The following is a 21,149-nucleotide window of genomic DNA, read 5'->3' on the forward strand; positions in this document are numbered from 1 at the left end:
GCCGAAAGGATCTAGTTGCCCGTATTTATCCGCGCCTTGTGACCCTAAATTATTACGTGTTGTGTTTCCCTTTCGGCCACGGTATTTGGGATGCGTGGATCGAAAACTGGCCGCAATAAAATTGATATTAAAATCAAAAAAACCTTTGCTAGCAAGAAAGGACCGCCGAATGCAGACTGTAGCTAAAACCGCTTGACCACTCGGCGTCCCCTTTTTTTCGTTTTTAGGTTCCCCATACCCGATCCGCCCTACTGGATGCTGTAAGTCGAGAATGGTTGCGTTTGGATAGCAATACGAGAAAATCAAACACCGAGCTGGGCCGAAAAGGATATTTGCGTTTTGATTTCAGCCTCAAAAAGAGAGGATGAAGAGAATGGAATGTCTCGAAAAGGGTCAAACGGTTTTGTTGCTAGGATTTGTAGATGAAATTGGGAACTAGTTCGACGGAATCGAAAAGAATTTCCTCTTTTTATTCTGTGGCATATTCCGTGGATCTTTTCTAGGGTTTTGTTAAGAGTAATATAAGTTCAAATCGAAACTAACACTTGTTGACTTGGTAAACATGCTCATTGTATTCCGCAATTTCAATCCAATGTTGACCAAAAATAGTTAATTATTTCGTTTCATTTTTTTTAAACAACCTCCTAACAAAGGTTGACTCAAAAAAAAATAAAGCGATTCTCTTAAGTGAGATGCAGTGAGCGCATAGTTGATGGTTAAAAGTTAAATAGTCACCGAAAGAAAAGCGAAGCTTAGCGAAATGGGGCCAAAGTGGGGAGTGAATTAGAAAAAAGAGTCATACCATAAATATTTACCACACGATGGCGGGGATTTGGGGAGGAAGTGCAGAGTTGTTACACGTTTCCTCCTTTCGACGATGGTTCAAACAGAGCCAACCACCATCACGACACCTTAATGCCATCTGACGAAGGGAGAGAAAGAGAGAAAGAAGTTCGTTTTTCCCATCGGATGACTTCCGAGTGTGGTGGACATAGTATTATGTGGCTCACCGGAGAACCTTGGGCGTTTGGCCTGCGGGGAAGCTTGTGCTTCAATTATGTTTCCGGGATGCACATTTCAAGCGCAACGGATGCAGGTGAACAAGGGTTTCTGCAATCCGAGGGAAGATGGTGGAGGATGGATTTTCCCATCAATGAGGCGTGTTTTATACCCTTATTACACAAGGAATGTATCTGTCATATTTTTCCAGAAGTTATCTGCCAAACGCTCTTGACAGATACATTCCTTCCTCAAAATCGGAATCAGGCATGACCGGTTCCGATTTTCTTTCGACTGGCATTTATATGTCAAAGTGGCGATTTGTTTACTTTTTGCTTTGTTGTTTGCAACGGATTTTGTTCGTTACTCTAGGATGAACAATACGCTAAATTCAATCGTGAAAATGATCAAATAACTGCAAAACCCTTTTTGTGGAACTTTTCGTTATTACACGAGCGGACATCATTTTTATGTCAAACGCCCTGCCAGAGCCCTCTTTGACAGTAAAAGGATGAAAAAATATGACGGATACATTCCTCGTCTAATAAGGGTATTAGTGTTAAAATAATGTCAAATCAATATCAGAATCTGAAACCGATGACAGTTTAATGATTTTTCTCTCCAAGCCGTCGAAAAACTTGTCAGTATATTGTTTCAATACATCATAATTTTTCCAACGTATTATTCATTGAATTGCAAAACTCAAAGTGGGTAAAAAATGAACTAATAAAGAACAAAAAGGATGTTTATGCATGCAAAAGCCATTAAGGAGCACTCAAACGTTGCAAATGCATTCACAAGACCAATCCAAGTGAAAACCTTACATTAAATTACCCCCGCAAAAAAAAAAAAGGACCACCGGTCTATTGCCATTTTTGTCGTCGAAACTCATTTGCGGTGTCATCCTGTTTTTTTGTAACCTTGTAAGTGTTCTCTTCTCTGCTGTCCATTTTTTTTCTCCTCCACACTACCGATTACTGCAATTGCGTGCGGTTTCGTACTCAAAGCCCGTGGCTGATTCGTGCCACGTGTACGTCCTCGGCTCCAATTCTGATCAGTCGGGTCGGTTTGCGTTTTTTATTCGCTTCTCCCTTTTCCCGCCGTCGACGACGAATCACATTCCCTTTCACCAAACCGGGGGCTCTAAAACGGGGAGAAGGGTGGGAAAATTGGTTGGCGAATGCATGGCTCGGCTTTCATGCTGTGACCACGAAACGTTTGATAGCCATCATTGATGGCATCCTTCCCCGTCGCCGATGTCCATCCGTCCGAGGGAATGCAATTTAATTGCACCACCGGATTGCCATGTCCGGTATGCGGTAGGCGAAGGGGAGGGGAACAAAATAATAATAAAAAGCGAAGAAAAAATCACAAAAAACGGCAAGCTTTCACAGGGCACAAAGATAGCCATCGGGGAGTTCGGAGCTTGGACAGTTTGGCGTCGCCATTGTAAACCCGCTCGCTCGGTCGGGGAGCGAATGGAAATGGTAAAAACACGTCCAGCGGGAGTCCCCGGGGGGAGGCTGGGGGTTGGGCCAGACCAAGGGGGGTGAAAGGTAATTCAAACACCACGCGAGCTCGTGGCGTCCTTGCGCCTATGTACCGGCTCGGAGTGGAAAACATCGGACCCGAGGGCCATGCAATAAAGTGCAATGCCTAGAGTACAGATATTGCACAGTTTTCTCCTCTGTCCATTTGATGGAAAACCGCCCAACAGTGTGTAGAGCGAAAAGACACACGGGCGGAAAATGGTAGAAAAAGCCATCACTGCACCCTAATCGCTTCCAAATCGATTTGAAACGTTCCGTGAGGCCATCCGAGCGAAGAGAGAGAGAGCGAGAGTCCTAGCTTTGGTCCGATTGGCAAATAATTCAATTGTATGAATAAATGAAATTCAATTTATATCAGCACCGCAAGCTGACCTCTCCGGTTGGCCGCGACTTCGCAGGAATTCGATGCACAATTTCTCGCCAGAGTGGGAGAGATTTTACGCGAAAACCCCTCCCATGGCGTTTCCAAGAAGAAACTATCGAAATTTAATAAAATGAATCGATCTTTGAATGCAAGAGGATTGTGTAGAAATATTTCTAAGAACTTCGCCATCCACGTAAAAAGTCCTGCCAAAATGAAATAACCACCCTTAAGAAGGACCAAATGCACCGTTTGGATAAATTATTCAACTTTTCGATTTCATTCGCTGATATTTTTACCACTCCCGTTCTCCATTTCGTTCCCACGGCCGGCCAAGTGCAGTCGCGTGCAATTCGTTTATTGATACGATGCATTCATGCAACAGCATTACACCGCCTGAATCCTTTGAAGTTTGCAAAGACCATTTGCCAGCAACCGGTCGCGCGGGACCTTTGATGTGGCATTAGAGGCCCCGTTTGCATAGCAAACAAATGCTTACCGAACCCAGAGGAGGCCAATCATTCTGTGTCTTTCGTGTTCCTTGCTTTTTACAGTCATTTTGATTTCACCTCCTTGCGAATTAATCAATGAAAGTGTTGGGTAAGGAGTTGAGGTTTTCTCTCGAGGAGCGTTATTACCAAACGACTGACGATGACATCGCTCGTTAGCCTGTAAACAAGCCGTGGTGGATTCGTTCGCAAATAGTACTGTTAAATATTTGCATTCGCAATGATATGATTGAGGTCAATTAAGGTGACTGTCTGCCCATTGCTGCTTCAGTTCAAGAATTAGTAGGTAGCTTTCAAATGTGAAGCGCATGGGAATATGAAGAAGAAGGTACGGGTCTAGTTGGTTACGAAAATTAGCGTAAACTTTTTTAGCAAAAGGCAACGTCTAGCTATGCCGTGGTTAAAATATGATCATCCATACCAACTCGTAATTGGATCGATCTACAAATAGACCACGAACAAATCGTTCCGACGCCACAATGCTCTGTATGTACTTTCATCGAAAGTGAAAAGTAATATTAAACATAGTCTTATGTTAATTTATATTTATGTATTCAATTACATTAACATTTTTCGTACGCTTGTCGTAACCGTTTATGAAATACAATTTTGAACTGTACCTCTTCGTTTTGGCCCCTGCTTTTATGCAAACCTACCTTCTTTACCTACGAATGCGCCTAAAAGGTGGCTCGGATTACCCATCACTAGTTCAATATCTTCGCCGAACGATAAAGTAGTGATGGGTAAACGAATCCCTACAGGGATCAAATCCATCCAATTTCGATTCAAATCCATTCTGAGATCCGGATCTTCAAATCCGAATCCCAGTCCATCTTATCATGCGTGCTTACCAAACTTACCGATTTTTTCATATTATTTGTTACTTTAACAATTATACAATCAATGGTTCGTAAACGTAAAATCGGTCCAAAGAATCAAAAGTTATTACCAAATTGTCAAATTTTTGACTAAATGGCACATCGAGGATTAAGGTACCTTGATCCGTTAGTGTGCACACAAATTAATTTTCTCAAAAACTCAGCAACAGCAATTGTTAAGTTATTAACAAATTTGTTATTTCAGCAGAAAATACCAACCAAGGTTTCTGCACCTACGCCTCAGAATTTCATAAACTAAGAATTACGGAAGAGTCTTTGTTGCACAAAGTTATCAGTCTCTAAAATACCTTTCATTTGAGGGGTCTGGCGCTAAAATTGGCCAAGCCACTAAAAAGTTATTGACAAATTAGTTATTTTAGCCATTATTTCAAGTTTTGACACTTCATGTTTGTACCCGAAACCTCTTCAATTCAGTTGTGTCACAGCTGGTTGGTCTGTGAGACGTGTTTTTGGCCGGTCGCATGATAAGCTAGTGTAGTTTTATTGTTGATTACGTTTTCGCAACACATTTTGCCCAATCCTCAGCTAATCAGTGTTCTCGCAATCGTTTAAATTGTGCCTGCGCGGAAATTTGCATTTCCAGACCCACAACACCAGTGATTGCACAGCGTCGGAGAAAGACCCGGTCCCAGTTCGTTCGCTCGCCCTAGCTGTTTGGCTGAATAGTAATGGAAAAGGTGCGCTTAAATTAATAAGGTTCAATTGGCAGATCATAGAACGGTTTCGATTTCCTGACGGCGATCAGTATGGTGGAACCTCCGGCCAAAATGTTCATCATGCGTATGGCACTCGGTGTTATGGTCGGTATAATTACGATTGCTTTGATCGTTGCAGTCGTAATAGTAAAAAATCCGCTCGAAATGCAGTTAGTCGCGCAGGCGAGAAAATGCTGTGATGTAAGTGAAAGTGCAGATCATTTTCTTGATCATCAAAAGCGCACGCACATTGCGAAGAGAGCAGTCATGAAGGATAATTGAGAAATGCTATGCAGTAAGCCAACAACAAAACCGAGCCGGCTTTTTCATTTCTGTTACCTCTCCCTGTTTTAGGAATTTCCTGCACTGAAAAATGATAATCTACTCCGTGCGGCCCGAGGCGAGGCCGTCGATCGAGTCCCGGTGTGGGTGATGCGCCAGGCCGGCCGTTACCTTCCAGAGTTCCAGGAGGTCCGTGCTAAGCATGACTTTTTCACCGTCTGTCGTACACCGGAGCTGGCCTGTGAAGTCACAATGCAACCCCTCCGGAGGTTCGATCTCGACGCATCGATCATATTCTCGGATATCCTCGTGATTCCACAAGCACTCGGAATAACGGTCGAAATGAAGCCGGGAGTGGGTCCCGTCTTACCCGAGCCGCTAGTTGGTCCGGCGGACCTGGAGCGGCTCAATCAGACCGGCTCGATCGAGCGACTCAAGTACGTAGGTGAAGCGATTACCATGATGCGACATATGCTCGATGGGAAGGTGCCGCTTTTCGGATTCACCGGTGCCCCGTGGACCCTGATGGGTTACATGATCGAAGGCGGTGGAAGTAAAACCATGTCGAAGGCTAAGGCTTGGTTGGCAGATCATCCCGAAGCGAGCCAGAAGCTGCTGGACATTCTAACCGATCAGGTCGTGGACTATCTCGTCATGCAGGTGAAAGCCGGCGCGCAGATGCTGCAAGTGTTCGAATCGAGCGCGGATCACCTCAGCAAGGAACAGTTTCTTTCCGTGTCGCTACCATGTTTGAAACGCATCCGGGATGATCTGCTTCGCAAGCTGGCAGAGCAGAAAGTCCCAGCCGTTCCAATGGTGCTCTTTGCCAAGGGAGCGATGCACTCGCTGGCCGAACAGGCACAAACCGGCTATGAAGTCCTTGGCCTGGATTGGACCATCGACCCGGAAGAGGCACGAAAGCAGGTTGGACCGAATGTGACGCTGCAGGGAAACCTGGACCCGCAAGATATGTACAAAACCCCGGAGGAACTGCGCGAACTCGTACTGACGATGGTGCGAAAGTTTGGCAAACATCGCTACATAGCCAACTTGGGCCACGGTATTACCCCACAAACGCCGATCGAAAGTATGACCGTTCTTGTGCAAGCAGTGCATGACGCACTGTGAGACAGGTGAATGTTTTAGCCACAGAACACACCGGGTGGAGGTTGGTGATAACATAACCGCGGGTCGAGTTTGGCAATCGTGACCCTACCCAAAGCGATAGACAGATACTGTCAAACCTGTTAAAGCTGTTACAACAAGCAATCGACGATGTTTAGCATTTCATCTACAAATAAGCTTTTCATTGAAACCGACACCCTTGATATGAAAAACTTTCAATCAAATAAATTGAGAAATACACAATTTGATTGAAAATACATTCCATAATTTGGAGCATAGAAGTGTAGAATGTATTATTTCCAGAAAGTTCCATCCGAAAGTGTTAATGGCCACCACCTCTATTCCATTCACAACAAATGTTCGTACACTAGTTCTTCTTAACTGTGGAAGATACTCCCCCATTACGCCATTTCTCTACAAACACAACACTGAACACATTCACCCCGATCGCCAAAAAACGGACACTATATGTTTAGAGCGGGAATCCGGTGTTGTTTTCCCTTTTGTTGCACCTCTTTATTCTCACTTAAAGAATCACCCCGCAAAACGAAGCCCTTGTCTATTTACAAAGCCTCGCCTCGCACCGTTTAATCTTCCGTCGATTCGACGTTTTCGGTCTGGAGTTCCTTGAACGACGGCACAGGAACGTAGGTGACGAGCGTGTACAGCTTGTTGGGCGAATCCTCATCATCGTTACGGCGGCGGGAAAGGCGCACACGTATGCGGAAGGGTGGGTTCCTGAACAAAGGACACAAAAACACGAACACGTTAAGACGAGACTCCAGAATCATCTTGCCTTGCAGCAAGGCCGGGCGCTCCACTTACCTGATGCCACGGTGCCAGATAGCCTTGTTCAGGCGGGTATCGATACGCACATCGGTAGTGCCCATTTCCTTCTCGGCGAATTTGCGCACGATCTTGATGGCTCGCGGAGACCGCTTCTTGAAACCGACCTTGTGCAGCCGGCGGTTCAGGTTAATGGTGCACTCCCGTGTCACCACCTCGTTGATAGCCGACTTTGGCTTCTTTTCACGCTTGGCCTTCACCATTTTGGCGGATTCTTAATTAAACTGCAATTGAAAGAGAAAACAACCCATCAACCCATGCCTCCCTTTAAAAATCTTTCATTTCACGCCGCAATGCACCACGATACCAGTCGACTGTTGACATCTCGGTGCACCGTCAAGCGGCTTCGTACACAACACCGACTATCAACTGGAATTTTCTCTTGACATCCACTTGATATCGACAGAATTCCATGTTTCTACAGTTGGTCCACAGTATCTACATCGATGATGCACTGAAGTCAACGTATTTTATGCGAAAATCACTACTTACAGAGTTATTTCTTTTAATTAAACGAAATGTGTCTGCCTAGCACTCTCAGATGCCGGAAACGAAAGAACGCTTACGTGGAGTTTTGACAGCTACTGTCATTTCCACAGAAACGCACACCCGGTCTGTCAGTTTGGCAACGCAAGTAGGAACGCAAACTTTGACTGGTATCCTTAGAGCTCTTGTACACTATACAACGTAGAATTGATATTTTGGTGTGCAATTAAATAATTAATAATAAAATATTTATAAACTAGGAGTACAACTGGCGCTTGCTATGAATAATAAAACACATTTATACAGCAATCTTCATTTAAATAACAATCAATATATTTATCAACATATTCACATCTTGAATATGTTTGAGAACTTTTTTGAAATAACAATCAAACAAAAACAACATTTACAAAATCTGTAGACTCAGGGCCTACTATGGCAACGATTTCTTTTCGTGCTTGCCGGAACTTCAGTACCGATAGCCGTTTCGCTTTCTGACGAATGGTATTGCTAGTCAACACCTCCCTGAATCCGGTTACCCCTTCATATCTATACACTACTAGTGGATGTAACCAATTTTCCGTTAACGTGTACAACAGTAGCTCGTTCGATGGTAGCACTGAAAACTGCAACTGCTTCGGAACCTTCGTCAGTATCAATTGATGTTGTGTGAATGTGCTATTTAAGGTGGAGAGCGATTTACGCCATATTTCTATTGATCCGTGATGAGCTGTGTTTGGGGTGTGCTCCGAATTGATTGCAAGCATTAGCTGATTTTCGTACCTTGCCACACTGATGTAAGATGGACGCGACACGGATATGGTCTGGTGATGCTTAAGGTAAAAGTTGGCAGTTGGGCGCCAAATTTGAATTCTTTCGTTGTTGTCAAGCATCACAAAGTGGTTCTCCAAGGCCACGATCTGTATAGGGGCTACCGTTTCTTCAAGCTGGCGCACATCGAGTATTGGAATCAGGTTTTGTTCCCGCAAACAACGAACCTCAAAGCCGATCATTCCCTTAGAGTACATGATTATGCAATCGAGTTTACCTAGCTTCATCCAGATGACATCCCGTGCTTGAGTGCTATTCATAACGTAGAGAGCCGCAAATTTGTTCACTCCCGTTGGATCAACATGCAAATCTAAGATCTGTTGTATAAAGTAGTTGCTTTTCTGTTCGAAGAACTGTAGGAACATGTGTTGATTTGTTCCTAGATTAAGCCGCTTCATATTTACGATCACACGTTCACGTCCAACGATCGATGGGATGTTTTTAGCAGGCGTTAAACGCGATTCTTTGCTATTCCACAGATAGAAATTAATTGCTGATGGTCTACCAGATTCAGCCAAGTGAACAGCCACGACTTCGACTGGTTTTGGAAATAATGGTAGGGTGAATACTAGCATCCTCACTGCATTAATCGGCAATGATTTCAGTTTATCAAAATGGCTAAAGACAGGACTACTTTCAAAGACATTCTCGGACAGCTTCTCATTCACACTGTTCAATGAGCGTACTTGCGCTGCTAGTTCATTTACACCAGTGTGATAGGAAGTGCTTAGAATCAGATGCGTTATGTTCGTCCCGAATAGCATGTCTCCTTCGAGCAAAGTTTCATCCACTTCTAGCGGATTGACAAGTGTTACTGAGTTGTTTATCGTAAGTGGATTTTTGTCCTTTCTCGCGGCATTAGTTAGAAACTTCGCTACATCTTTACGGTTTATCGTTTGCGCATGTAGCGACTCAAACACTAGAGGGTAAATTTTGTTTTCTTTGGGGAACTTAGTTATCAAACTCATGGTACCGTTTACCCTTTGTGGAACCGATTTTAACAGCAAGTGGTCTATATCGTACCTTACGCCGTTCACCGTCCCTAGCACTTCCACATTTCCAGTAATTACACCATCAACGATTCGAAGAGTGCCCTCAAGGGTTTGATTGCCTTTCAAACGCAGCCCATTCTTGTACCACTCATCCATATCTACCTCTTGTATTACACATGGTGGAGGACACACGATGCTTTCCACGTGCAGCTCACGGAATCGTTTTGCAACCGTAAAATTGTTAGCAGGAACATCGGTACGCATATAATCCGTTTGCACGCTGTGTCCATTTAACATATCAATGTGAAGATCTCCTAGAAACACAAAAGAAAATTGATTGAACTGAGGATTCATCGGCAGTTTTGTCTACTATAAAACAAACCTAATATTTGCAAATTATGGAACATCCAATTTCCCGTGATTTCTTGGTTTTCGTTGTGACGTAAGGCATTTCTATCATATTCGTGCACATCTAATCCAGGAGAGCTAGAAAAAATTAAATGATTATTGAAACAAACTATTAATTCAAATTTTTGAAACGAACAGCAAACCATGCGTTCCACACATGCGTTTCGCTCAGCTGTCAAAACACGTGCGCGGCAGCTGTTTTGATTTTTTAAAGATCTTTGTTTTGTTTTGTTATGGTTAGTTTCAAATCGCAAGTGGCCGTGATCATCATTCGTTGCTTTCCTAAACTATCGGGTATGTCTTACTTTTTCATCGATTTGACCATTCCTTTGAGTCCCAGAGTATCAAATGCGGCACCTGCATAAATCGTGACATCTCCTTCAAACAGCAATGGAGCGGATATATTTTGCGGTCTTTTCCCGCTTAAGCATCGTGCCTCCACTACGTTCCAATCGAGATGATTTACTGGCTGGCCCTTTGAATTAAAAAACAGTGTATAATTTGATAAGAATTTAAAAAAAACAAAGGTTAGTTTGATAGCTTACATTAGTGTGCAGCGAATTTTGAAATTCAACACTCTCAAAGTGGTATCTCCCGGTAAGCACTGTCGGGCGATGGGGTAGCCACACCTCGTCGTACAGTTTTTGAATATTATGTCCGTTCAAGTGGATCATGGTCGGATCGTGTTCGAAGTACACATTGCCACGTACTTCAACATTCGGCGGTAAACGCTCAGCCCTTCCCTGGTCGTCAGCCGGGGAAAAGAACTCCATCAGCTTTGGGAAGTGAATTCCATTCAAATGGTTGAGTATGTGGAGTTCTCCCCTTGCCTCCAGTATCTGCGAAACTTGGACCGTGCCCAGCGATTGTATCTCGGGTGACTGCTTAAGAAGTACATCGTTAGACAGATTCAATCCAGACACCAGTCCGCCTACCGAACATGGCTCGTAGGAAACGATTCCTTCATCTGTTGCAAGGAATGAAAATGAGAACTACGGCATCTTGGAAGAGACAAATTTATACTCACGAAAGATGGCTTGGCTGATGTATTCTTCCCGATCGGTACGATATACATTTTCCAGCAATTGGTCCATTGTGGTATCGCCGTTAAGCTTGCCAGTGACATTCAAATGTTCTACCATTACCGTATCGAACGTTTGCTCAACGGTAAATGTTTGGTCACCCGTTCGCATGAGCCATGCACGGCAGAACAAATTTTTCGGTATTCCGTTGATAGAACCATCGAAATACAGATGGTTCACCGTAATGTCACTCTGGAAGGAGTACAACTCTTGCTTTACGATGGTGCGATTTTCCCTGTCGTCCAAAATATGCTTAATGCTCTCCACTGCGATGGAGTTTATCGTTGAACCATCGAGCAGCACCAGCTGACCGACGGTGAGATTTCTAAAGCTTTTCTGTCCCACCACAACCGGTGCTTCCGTTGCTACATCCGTCTCAGGACGCAGAGTATCCTGGTAGAGATAATCCATATCGTATCCAAACACCAGCGAACTATTGTCGCTCTGCAGCTCCTGGGCGACTACCGCATTTTCCACGTAAATGGTACAGTTTTCAAATCGTACCGGTGCACTGACATTTTGAGGTATATCGAATCGCAGTAGCCTGTCCATTCGTTTCCCTTCGAAAAGGATGTTTTTCGCGTTTGTTACCGACGTGATGATCGTGTCGAAGTGAATTGTTCCCTCGATCGTTTGCTCAACACCTTCAGCTCCGCGACGGAAGATTGTACGATTAAGCTGGTTAAGGTCAACTTTATTGATTTCGTTCGCATCCGCCACACCGTCGATGATGAGGTCTCCGACGAAAGTCTTTCTTCCTGTTATATACTGCACGCTGCCTGCCGCCTGCGGTACGAGGTCGTCTACTTCCAACTCGTTGATTTTGTTTGCACCCAGGTGCTCCACAAACACAGGTTGCAAGAATCGAATCACTTGGTTCGACGCCGGCGTGCCATCCAACCGCAGTCCGTGCGTAGCGAGTCGATGGAAATCGTGCGAACCGCTGGCGGACATAATGTTATGCGCCCACAGTGGACCATTGAACGTCACGTTTCCAAAGATCGTGTAGTTCCCATCCAGGACGAGATCTTCAACGGTCGTTACAATAGGATTCATTTTGCTGAGTGCCTCTCCATCAATCTTCCCCTGCAACTCGATTGGCTTTAGCAACGTCACATAGTCGAACGTTTTCGTTCCGGTAATGGATTGCGTTTCGTTCGAGTCGAGCAAGAGCACCTGCAGCTTACCACCGATGACCGGAATATGGTTAAGACGATCGCGAAGAACCAAACTGTCCACCGTTATCGGCTGCACGAACTGAAGATCCTGTAGGATTTGCTGTGCGCCATTGATTCGTGCGACGTTCTCCCATTCAATGCCAGACAGGTTCGAATCAGAAATAACTATATTATCCGCTGTGATCTGATCGACAACCAGCTTTGAGCCCAACTCTTGGCTTTCAGCCTCATGCAGAAGCACGTTTTCTGTCAGATATCTAGGATCCATTTCGTTCAACAGCCCGGTCAACTTCAGATCATCCACATCGATCGTATCGAAATCGTTTCCATAAGCCTGCGGCATAGCGCCACGAGCTTTGGCAAGCAGTGTTCTCGACTGATCCATCATGCGATGTACGGCAGCGGCATCGGTAGAGTTCAACCGTTTACTTGTCAGCCGATTTACGTTCAAATCTTTCACTACCAGATTATGCCCACTTAGTACCTGATCAACGCCAGGAAGCAGCACGTTACTGGGGTGGAAAAATATCCCGTCGATCAGCTTGTTCACGTACAGATTGCCCCCAACCACCACCTTTTCGGCGGTCACAGAAAGATCCTTCCATTTTGCGGGTGGATCATCGGTCAACAGAAGACTCTCGGCTGCGTGTCCATTCCAGAATCGAACATTGGCGAAACGGTCGACTATTAAACGATCCACCACCGTTGCATCAGCTTCGACTCGTGCAGTTGAATCTTCCGCTTGACGTGTCTTATGAGCACCATTGTTAAGCACCTTCACGTCCAGTTGTTTCATTTGGCCGGCTGGGGCAATCAATTCCGACACTTCAAGATCACCATGCCAGTGTACAGTGCCATTCGTTAGCACGCTTTCCTGGATGGTTTTCTCGACCCGATCCATCTTCTCATTCACTCTCTGCACGTACTCGTTGACCTCCACCACGTACGACAGATGGGCGTCGTCGATCAGAATGTTTTTCGTTTTAATGGAACTTGCCTTTGCCTTGCTCACAAACGAATCCTGCAGTTCTATATGTTTATCTATTGAACGGGCACCGTCCGGTGCATTGTCCGGTAGTTCCGCAAGCCGATTGTACAATTCCTCCAGGTTCACCTGAGCGGTCTGTTCGTGCATTCGTTCGCACCATTCGATGAAGTGAGCGTACACCTGTCGCAAATCATTTTCCACCCCGTACTGTGGAGTGAAAAGATTAACCGACTTCCCAAAGAGGTTACTATTGGCAATGACGATCACGCTTGCGTTTACAATGTGCCTGTAGACGCGCATATGGGACACTCCGGCTGCGAACGCTTCACCCGTGTAATCTATTCGCGAGGGTACCAGCTTCCAGCCATCGTACTCATAGATCAGCAAAGGTTGATCATGACATAGGACAAGTAGCAGGAACTCACCATTTTCATGCTGTAACAGCAAAGAGATCGTATAAGTTAAAAAACGACGATAGTATAAGATTGATCATATTACTTTTTCAAACTTACCACAACAGGAAGAAACATTTTTATCCCGTTCAGTTCCACGGTTTGGAAGGGCACAAAGAATCCATCGACAAACTTGTATACGATCGAGTTTTGATCAGCATCTCTCGATGTCGTTCGCCCTTCTTCATTATTGCCCTTACCACCGCCGGCCGTCAGTGAGTTTCCCGTCATGAGAAAGTGCTCCCGGCGCTCGCGGTCTTCTATGAAGAAATAGGCTATATCGGACACAGAGTATGTATAGATCTGCTGGTGAAGCGTAAGCTTCTGCGTATCCGGATTAAGGACGAAAATGTCGGAAAAGCTATCCTTTCGCGTTCCGCCGGCGGTCATTTGCCTTGCGACTGCAACAAACATCTGTTGTTCAATCGAAAACGGTTCTATCTGGACAGCATTGTAGCACGGCATGTGATCTACTATATCGAAGTTATACCCCGACCAGCGGTACAGGGGACAAACGTTCTGTCGGCTCGCATCCAGATTGGTGTAGGTGTGCGTTAGGTACACGTTCTTTCCATGCACCCATAGATGAACCGTGTGCTGGTTTGGTTGTCCGAACGTTTGCACGATTTCCGTTGTGCCATCCTCTTGAATCTGAAACACGGGCGATCCCTCGTCGAACACATTCAGCTCCTGGTCGTGATAGTTGGCCACCGCTACGAAACCGAGGTGTGCGATCGACACGCAATCAAAATGGCGCGCGGTAACGGCTTGATGTTCGAGATATTTTTCGAATTTTCCCTTAACCTAAAAGAATGAGAATTGTTGAAACGCTTCGTATTTGTTGGTTTACCATTTACGAGAAAAATGTGTTTACCCTGCGATAAAATGACACGGTAGTTGCATTAATGGTTCGGTTACTGGTCTCACTGTGGTGAAGGGCGGCGGCAAATATAGTTTTTCCCACCCGAAGTAAACAGATGTCGACGGGAAAATTAACAGGAACGTAGCCTCGCTCACGGAAACCTTTGAGGTAGAGATGGCGTGCTGGAAATAAAACATTCAACCATCCGCGTTGGAATTAAAAAATGTTTAAATACTTATTCGGACCCTTCTCTTTATATTTTCAGAATATTCTAACAGAAATGGAAGCGAATAATGAAGAAGAAGAATTACAGCAGAGTCTGCTTCTGAAAAACCTGCAGAAGCAGCTGGAGGAATTTCAGATGCTATCGGCGATATTCTGCACTCCTGGCGAACTAGAAGTAGACGATTATGGCTGCATAGAGAATCTAACTAGTTTCACTAACGGTGAAAAGGTGAATCTATCCACAAAGCTGGACTACCGATTGAACCTTCCCCTGTTGGCGGGTGAGAAGGTGCAAATACTGGTGGAGCTGCCTCATCTCTATCCGTCGCTGGAAATACCTCGCATCGTGATCCGTTCGGCTATCATTCAGCGCGACCAAGAACGTATGCTAACGGAACGGATTGAACGGTACATAAGCGAAGAGGTCATCGAACGGGACGAACCGTACGTTTACCAAGTGATCTGTTGGATACAGGAAAGTTTAGAAGAACTTCTACGATCAACCACGGAGAAAAGGGATAATGAACCAAACGGCTCTTCTAGGAGCAAATCTTCCATCGAAAAAGAAGCTATCGTTTTCGAACGTCTGTGGATTTACTCGCACCATTTAAAGAGTAAAACCAAACGGCAAAAGATCATCAAAACAGCTCGCGATCTTGATCTGACAGGATTTTCTAGGCCAGGCAAACCGGCCATTATTTGCGTAGAGGGAAACCAGCACGACACGCAAGAGTTCTGGAGAATCATCAAAGCGCTTAAATGGCAGAAAATTCAAATAAAACTGAACGAAACTTCTGGGGCCGATACGACAAACGATTTCAGTGCCTTGCGTCACTTCAGTGCAGGATTCCACGAGGAACTTTTCTGCGAAACTGACGACGATGAAGACTTGCCCATGAGCATGAGTTTGTTCATGAAGTTTCTTGAAAAGAACAACTGTAGTTACATCAAAAAAATTATATTCGGGTTTCAAGATTCAAATGATCTCGCTGCGAGCTAGCAACACAGAACAAATGTAGAAAGTTGTCAGTATTTGCATCGGTCAATGCTCAATTTGTTTAATAAAAATGTTATCACGGTCATTGGCCCTGGCCACGTTTTAATTCCATTACCTGCAGCTGTATCAGCCTCAATGGCCGCGTCGGCATCGGTGTCGGCATCGTTAGCTTCTCGTCGGGTTCGGTGGCCATTGCCCGCGTACTGTTGCCAATCGTGTGCAAAACTGTTTACTCTTTTTGTAATAATGGCTTCCAATACATTACCATCGACGTTAACATTGTTCGACAAATCCTGTACTAGATTCTTTTTATAAACCTCCTTCAATAGCTCAAACTCATCGTCGAGCTCTGCGCTGGCACTCTCAAATTCATGTTCAGCTTGTACTACTTCCAATACCACAAAAACCACCGGTAACAGTAGCCAGTACTTTTTACACCACTTTAACATTTTAATACACAGGAATCCCAGTTTCGGAGGTCTGCACGACACCAGCATCCAGACGAAACTGATCGGGAATCGGAACAGGGATTACTTTTCAGGCTCGTTTGTGCCTTCGTGGACACACTAACATTTACTTAAATTTCCAATTATAACTCATATTTATTTTAAAAGGATATGGTATTGATTTTACCGGGAAAAAACTAAAAGAATTTTTCTTGTGCAATTTGGACGTATTCAAAGCAAGTCCCCGACTTACCATTTTAAACTTGATCGTTTTACACAATTGAGCTGCCGTTGAATTAAAATCATCCAATTTGAATCGAAGCCGCGCAGCCGCCAGGGTACGTTACTATGGTTTTCTATATTTTTGGTTGCCATGAAACCATTCAACACACATGAGTTTCATTTTGAAAATGCCCACGGTGTTCTTTCGTACAAACGCTGGATAAGTTATCATCATGGAACTAGAGCTAACGCGTGTAGACTACACAAACGTGGGATTAACTGGTCCCTGTTGCTTGCAGCTTTTGCCTCCATCGAGCGGAAATAACAGTAGCGCATCGAGCAGCAGCAATAGTGGCTATAAACAGCAGCAAAAAGTTGCGGTTGGTGACCAGGATGGTGTACTGCAGCTGTTCTCAATGAAAAAGGATGAGTTGCAGATCCACTTCAAAACGCTACCGAATGAAAAAATTTCCTCAGTCAAGCTGGGTGGACAGACGGGTTCGGTGGCGGACAAGATATTTACCGCCTCGGAGAATAAGGTGCGCGGTTTCAACAAGAAGGGAAAGCTGTTTCTCGCTTTCGAAACAAGCCTGACGGAAACGATTCGCTCGATGTGCATCAGCGGCAACGATCTGCTGGTGTGCGGTAATCACGTGTACAACCATTATCGGGACTGCAAGGAAGTGGGATCGTATCTGTGCGGCGATGTGATCGTGGACGTAGCGGCCCTATGTCCGAACAACAGCAGTCGACTCATAACGGTGTTGGCGTGCTCGGGCCGTGTTTTACGAATCCTCGAGCATTCCCGCGTACGACAAACGGTCGAGCTGGAGAGCGTCCCGACGGTTCTGTATGTCCCGAAGGGTCTAGGCGATAGGGTGCTCTGTGGCTTTGCGGACGGAAGTGTGCTGCTGTTCCATCTCAACCTTTTATCAGCGGATGTGAAGCGAGAAACACTGATACCAGATCGCGACCCCGCTTCCGATAGCAGCGATGGAACACCAAGCGCAGTAACGTGCCTCGCTACCTACGACCTATCAGGAGACGGTAAGGAGGAACTTATCGTGGGTCGTCGGGATGGCACGCTGCAGGTGTTTGCAATGAACTCGGACGATTATCAGTTCGAGATGGAATGCACCCAAGTGTATGGGGAAAACTTTCACGAAAGCATTTCGAGCGTCCAGGGAGGGTGTGTTGGGGCCACAAACTACACCGAAATCGTAGTCTGCACGTACTCTGGCCGGGTGTTTGGCCTCACAACGCAGTGCATCAGTAAAAGCCTCAGTGACAAGGGCACCCGTGTGGATGATGCCGGAACACCGGCGGGAACTCCGTCGGTCGATTCATCAGTCAAACTTCAACGCATAAGGGCTGAAATATATGAGCTCGAGCAAACGATCGCCAAAGAGCGGGAACGATATCAACTATCCACGCAAGCCCTCTCGTCCGGTCTGTCCGCAATACCGATGCTACCGGTAAACGATACCTTTATTCTCTGCAAAGACGATGCAACGTTCTTACTGTCGTTAGAAATTCCGACACCAATCGAGCACGTGTTGTTACAGTGCGATGCTCCGATCAGTTTGCTGGATGTTGAAAAGAACACGGCCGTTGTAAGTTTCAGCGAGTGTGACAAACTTAGCGGAAACAGCCTCCTGGCGAGCTACCGCTGCCAACTAAATACAAATCGTATCGACCTTAAATTTCGCACCATCGAAGGTCAAAGTGGAACACTGCAAGTGTACATCACGCCCAACTTGCAGCCCAAGTGCTGCCAACTGAAGCGATATCCTATAAAGCCACTTTCGTTGCACATGATCGTGCACAATATCACCGATGAAGGTCTTGCTAGACCGATGAACGTACTTACGCTCCGGGGACCATTCAGTCAGGCAGAAGTACACAATTGGATGATCAACAGCATTCCTGAGTTGCCAGAAAAGATGTACGAAACTGGGAAGGTGCGGTATTCTTTCCGACACGTATTCATCGGGACACTGTTGGTGTGCGAGTATGGGAAGGGAGAAGCCGTCTTTCGTAGTGACAACATTTCGACAATATCGATACTTAAGGATTTCATCACCAAAGAGGCTACGAAAAAGCGCATCAAGCTTGAAATATCCACTTGTAAGAAAGTTTTCGGCTGACACCATTCGAAAGAGAACTACATCTCAAGTTATTAAATGATTTCTCTCTGTTTCAAGCTCTCAACGAGTCCAGCATTCCATCGCTGATTAAGCTAATTGAACCGAAAATCGTGCACTACAATAAACTCACCAAAGACTATCAGGTCGCCCAGGCCTTGATTGATTTGGACATTCGGGACGACGAAGAGTTCAACACACTTTCCGAGGAGTATCGTGCACTGGTGCGCAACCACAAAACTATAGAAAATGAATACCGAAAGCAACCGACTATACTGAACCGAATCTATGGCATTCTAACCGACTTGTACATCGATAAATTTAAATTCAAGGGAGTTAATGTTAAAACCAAGCTACCACAGTTAATCGAACTGCTGGACAATTACAATTACGATGAATTGGTTCGATTTTACAGCGTTGCCAAGGCGACCGATGAGGAAAATTGACTCATTTGTATTTATCAGTTAAGCTTTCTATAATTCTACGGAAGATCCGTCTTTCTTTTCGAAAAGCACGCACCAATTGCCCTGATCGTAGTAGCTTTCTACTATTTCTAGACGATTTTCGTTTTCATCCAGACAAAGTTTATCGAGCTCATGCTCTTCAAACACGTGGTAGTAGCGAAGAAAAGTAGCTTTTTTCTCTGATGGATTTTCATCGCACCGCAACTTCCAGGGCACTAGAAGGTCCTTATGCTGAAATGGCGTTCGGTTTGTATGTACCGGTAAAGTACAATCGTTGATGCCAGCCACTGTCTCCAACTGGATGATCTCTGCCGTTGTTGCTTGTTCAGTTGATCTACTGTTCTGTTTGTTCTGCCGTAGGTAGCTGGACATTTTGGAATTGGCTTGTTGGTTTTTGGCCCAAACGTAGATCAAGGCCCGACCACCGGGACGAAGGACGCGCATAATTTCCGCTATCGCTTTCTTGCGTCGATCGTCCGTGGCAAGATGATGAATGACCGCAATGCTGATGCAGGCATCGACGGACTGGTCTCGAAACGGTACAGCAAGGCAGTCGCACTGGAATACGTTGAAACTACGTTCACGGCAGACCTGAAGCAAACCGTCGCTACGATCACAACCAAACTAAAATAAAGAAAAGGTTTTTTAAAGTTATGTATGTACCAAAGTAACTCATGGCGCTTACCATAAAAGCGGATCCATTTGAAGAAAGATATTTTCCATTCCCACATCCAATATCCAGAAGAACTGCACCAGGTTGTAACGAGCGCACAAACGATTCCACGCGAGGCCAAGGAGAGTGTCTAGTGTCGCTAAAATGTTTCGCTATTTCGTTGTACACCCGGTGAACGTTTTCTGCTTCAACCTGAGCTGCATAGGACTCCAGCAGTGATGCTTGCTTTTCTGTCGCTTTCTGCACGGTATCACAGAGTTTCGGAAACATGCAATCGCACGCATCGGTTTGTCGTAGTTTGCGAAATGTAAGCGATACACGCTGCGTTCTTCGGCGCACCGTCAAGCCACCGTTCACAGACGGAATTGTGTCCATTTTGCGAGGAGTGATTCCATGCGTCCAATCGTAACGGCTTTCTCCGGACATGATGAGCAAAGAACGGGCCGGAAGGTCAACGTAAAACTGCCTTCCACTTGAGGGATTTTTAAATTCCATGACAATGGAGCCACCAAGAGACAGCGAAAGAATGGGATCCTCAAACGCACTGTGCGTATCCACGTGGGGCGGTATCCCCTGCCCCGGTTCGTATTGGTTCACCGTGAGTTGGTCGGGAACGTGCCAGTTCATAAGAGGATACATTTTTCGCAACCGGTCCCATAGTATGTCACAAACTGATGGTATTTTCCGCTCCAACGGATTCGCCTTATCCACATTGTTTGCTCCATAGATAAACTCGTACCCGAAATGTTTCACTTTGCGATGTTTCAATTCGGCCCTTTCACGTTCCTGGTGAATGTTATTGCAATCGACCGCTTTCAATAGCAGATTCTCCGTTTCGCTATCGATGAAATCCTTCTCTAGAATCAATCCGTTGGGCATTTCCCCACTACATACATTGTGTGACGATGGAGGAAGTTCCCGACAGAAAGCCAACAGGAGTACCGCCCCATCCTGACCCAATTGACACTGCCCGTTGAGGGTCTCGTAGGCCGCTTTGGCTGATTCCATCAATGCAAAGTGTAAATAGCAATAGGATTTACCAGGCGGGAAACACACTTCCTGCACGTTGCCATATAGTAATGCTTCCTTCAGAAGCGCTTCCTGCTCCAACCCCGTGGAAAGTCCTGCATTGCAAACGACGATAGTCTGAGGAAAACAATCAATCCTTTAACTCACGATACGGTAGCAATGTCTGTACCCACCTTTGTAGCATCCTCGCAAAACTCAGTACCGGCATCCTTTTCGATCAACTGTTGGCACCGTTTGATTTTCTTTGCGATCTTTTTTTCAACATTTTTCGACAGAGGCATCGCGATGCAAACCTGGAACAACCAACGTGCGCACTGGCTGAGAAATGTAAACAAATAATGCCGACCAGCACAAAGTTGACAGCGGCATTTTCCGAACATCGGGGCCGACACGAACATGATTGG

The 21,149-nt window shown here is 45.3% G+C and overlaps 6 protein-coding genes across 7 annotated transcripts; 3 read left to right on the forward strand and 3 right to left on the reverse strand.

The window, feature by feature from the left end:
• Positions 1–4,745: 4,745 nt before the first annotated feature.
• Positions 4,746–6,709, forward strand: LOC131260476 (uroporphyrinogen decarboxylase). 2 transcript variants are annotated; one of them, XM_058262206.1, is made up of 2 exons: positions 4,746–4,995; positions 5,368–6,709. In XM_058262206.1, the coding sequence occupies exons 1-2, from the start codon at positions 4,987–4,989 to the stop codon at positions 6,421–6,423; spliced, it is 1,065 nt and encodes a 354-aa protein (XP_058118189.1). In that variant the 5' UTR covers positions 4,746–4,986; the 3' UTR covers positions 6,424–6,709. The 2 variants fall into 2 exon arrangements, with proteins under 2 accessions (XP_058118189.1, XP_058118188.1); XM_058262205.1 differs by lacking the exon at positions 4,746–4,995 and adding an exon at positions 5,145–5,214.
• Positions 6,710–6,891: 182 nt separating this feature from the next.
• Positions 6,892–7,846, reverse strand: LOC131260477 (large ribosomal subunit protein eL31). Its single transcript, XM_058262207.1, has 3 exons — positions 7,759–7,846; positions 7,246–7,490; positions 6,892–7,158 (listed from the first exon to the last, which is right to left on the reverse strand). The coding sequence occupies exons 2-3, from the start codon at positions 7,467–7,469 to the stop codon at positions 7,008–7,010; spliced, it is 375 nt and encodes a 124-aa protein (XP_058118190.1). The 5' UTR covers positions 7,470–7,490; positions 7,759–7,846; the 3' UTR covers positions 6,892–7,007.
• Positions 7,847–8,063: 217 nt separating this feature from the next.
• On the reverse strand, positions 8,064–16,253 carry LOC131266663 (uncharacterized). The gene is made up of 8 exons (XM_058269304.1): positions 15,883–16,253; positions 14,558–14,727; positions 13,744–14,487; positions 11,011–13,666; positions 10,529–10,950; positions 10,289–10,458; positions 9,958–10,061; positions 8,064–9,889 (listed from the first exon to the last, which is right to left on the reverse strand). The coding sequence occupies exons 1-8, from the start codon at positions 16,214–16,216 to the stop codon at positions 8,142–8,144; spliced, it is 6,348 nt and encodes a 2,115-aa protein (XP_058125287.1). The 5' UTR covers positions 16,217–16,253; the 3' UTR covers positions 8,064–8,141.
• LOC131259902 (RWD domain-containing protein 2A) lies at positions 14,826–15,856 on the forward strand. The gene has a single exon (XM_058261511.1). It carries the CDS (start codon positions 14,826–14,828, stop codon positions 15,768–15,770), a length of 945 nt encoding a protein of 314 aa, XP_058117494.1. The 3' UTR covers positions 15,771–15,856.
• A 415-nt stretch (positions 16,254–16,668) lies between the features above and the next one.
• Positions 16,669–19,025, forward strand: LOC131261537 (Bardet-Biedl syndrome 7 protein homolog). Its single transcript, XM_058263598.1, has 2 exons — positions 16,669–18,562; positions 18,640–19,025. The coding sequence occupies exons 1-2, from the start codon at positions 16,669–16,671 to the stop codon at positions 19,023–19,025; spliced, it is 2,280 nt and encodes a 759-aa protein (XP_058119581.1).
• LOC131261539 (alkylated DNA repair protein alkB homolog 8) lies at positions 18,618–21,047 on the reverse strand. Its single transcript, XM_058263599.1, has 3 exons — positions 20,919–21,047; positions 19,729–20,862; positions 18,618–19,667 (listed from the first exon to the last, which is right to left on the reverse strand). Exons 1-3 carry the CDS (start codon positions 21,024–21,026, stop codon positions 19,053–19,055), a joined length of 1,857 nt encoding a protein of 618 aa, XP_058119582.1. The 5' UTR covers positions 21,027–21,047; the 3' UTR covers positions 18,618–19,052.
• Between the last annotated feature and the right edge of the window lie 102 nt (positions 21,048–21,149).

The sequence above is a fragment of the Anopheles coustani genome, chromosome 3 (genome assembly GCF_943734705.1).
Source record: "Anopheles coustani chromosome 3, idAnoCousDA_361_x.2, whole genome shotgun sequence".
Classification (NCBI taxonomy): Eukaryota; Metazoa; Arthropoda; class Insecta; order Diptera; family Culicidae; genus Anopheles; species Anopheles coustani.

Excerpts from the sequence above, each read along its gene's own strand:
- LOC131260476 (XM_058262205.1), top strand. The coding sequence starts at position 5,179 with ATGCAGTTAGTCGCGCAGGCGAGAAAATGCTGTGAT. Across the intron at positions 5,215-5,367 it reads AGGCGAGAAAATGCTGTGAT|GAATTTCCTGCACTGAAAAA; the intron begins GTAAGTGAAAGT and ends TCCCTGTTTTAG.
- LOC131260477 (XM_058262207.1), bottom strand. The coding sequence starts at position 7,469 with ATGGTGAAGGCCAAGCGTGAAAAGAAGCCAAAGTCGGCTATCAACGAG. Across the intron at positions 7,159-7,245 it reads ATCTGGCACCGTGGCATCAG|GAACCCACCCTTCCGCATAC; the intron begins GTAAGTGGAGCG and ends TCCTTTGTTCAG.
- LOC131259902 (XM_058261511.1), top strand. The coding sequence starts at position 14,826 with ATGGAAGCGAATAATGAAGAAGAAGAATTACAGCAGAGTCTGCTTCTG.
- LOC131266663 (XM_058269304.1), bottom strand. The coding sequence starts at position 16,216 with ATGTTAAAGTGGTGTAAAAAGTACTGGCTACTGTTACCGGTGGTTTTT. Across the intron at positions 10,459-10,528 it reads AAAATTCGCTGCACACTAAT|GGCCAGCCAGTAAATCATCT; the intron begins GTAAGCTATCAA and ends TTTAATTCAAAG. Across the intron at positions 10,062-10,288 it reads ATGGTCAAATCGATGAAAAA|CTCTCCTGGATTAGATGTGC; the intron begins GTAAGACATACC and ends AATTTTTTCTAG.
- LOC131261537 (XM_058263598.1), top strand. The coding sequence starts at position 16,669 with ATGGAACTAGAGCTAACGCGTGTAGACTACACAAACGTGGGATTAACT. Across the intron at positions 18,563-18,639 it reads CAAGCTTGAAATATCCACTT|CTCTCAACGAGTCCAGCATT; the intron begins GTAAGAAAGTTT and ends CTCTGTTTCAAG.
- LOC131261539 (XM_058263599.1), bottom strand. The coding sequence starts at position 21,026 with ATGCCTCTGTCGAAAAATGTTGAAAAAAAGATCGCAAAGAAAATCAAA. Across the intron at positions 20,863-20,918 it reads TTTGCGAGGATGCTACAAAG|ACTATCGTCGTTTGCAATGC; the intron begins GTGGGTACAGAC and ends TGTTTTCCTCAG. Across the intron at positions 19,668-19,728 it reads CAAATGGATCCGCTTTTATG|TTTGGTTGTGATCGTAGCGA; the intron begins GTAAGCGCCATG and ends TCTTTATTTTAG.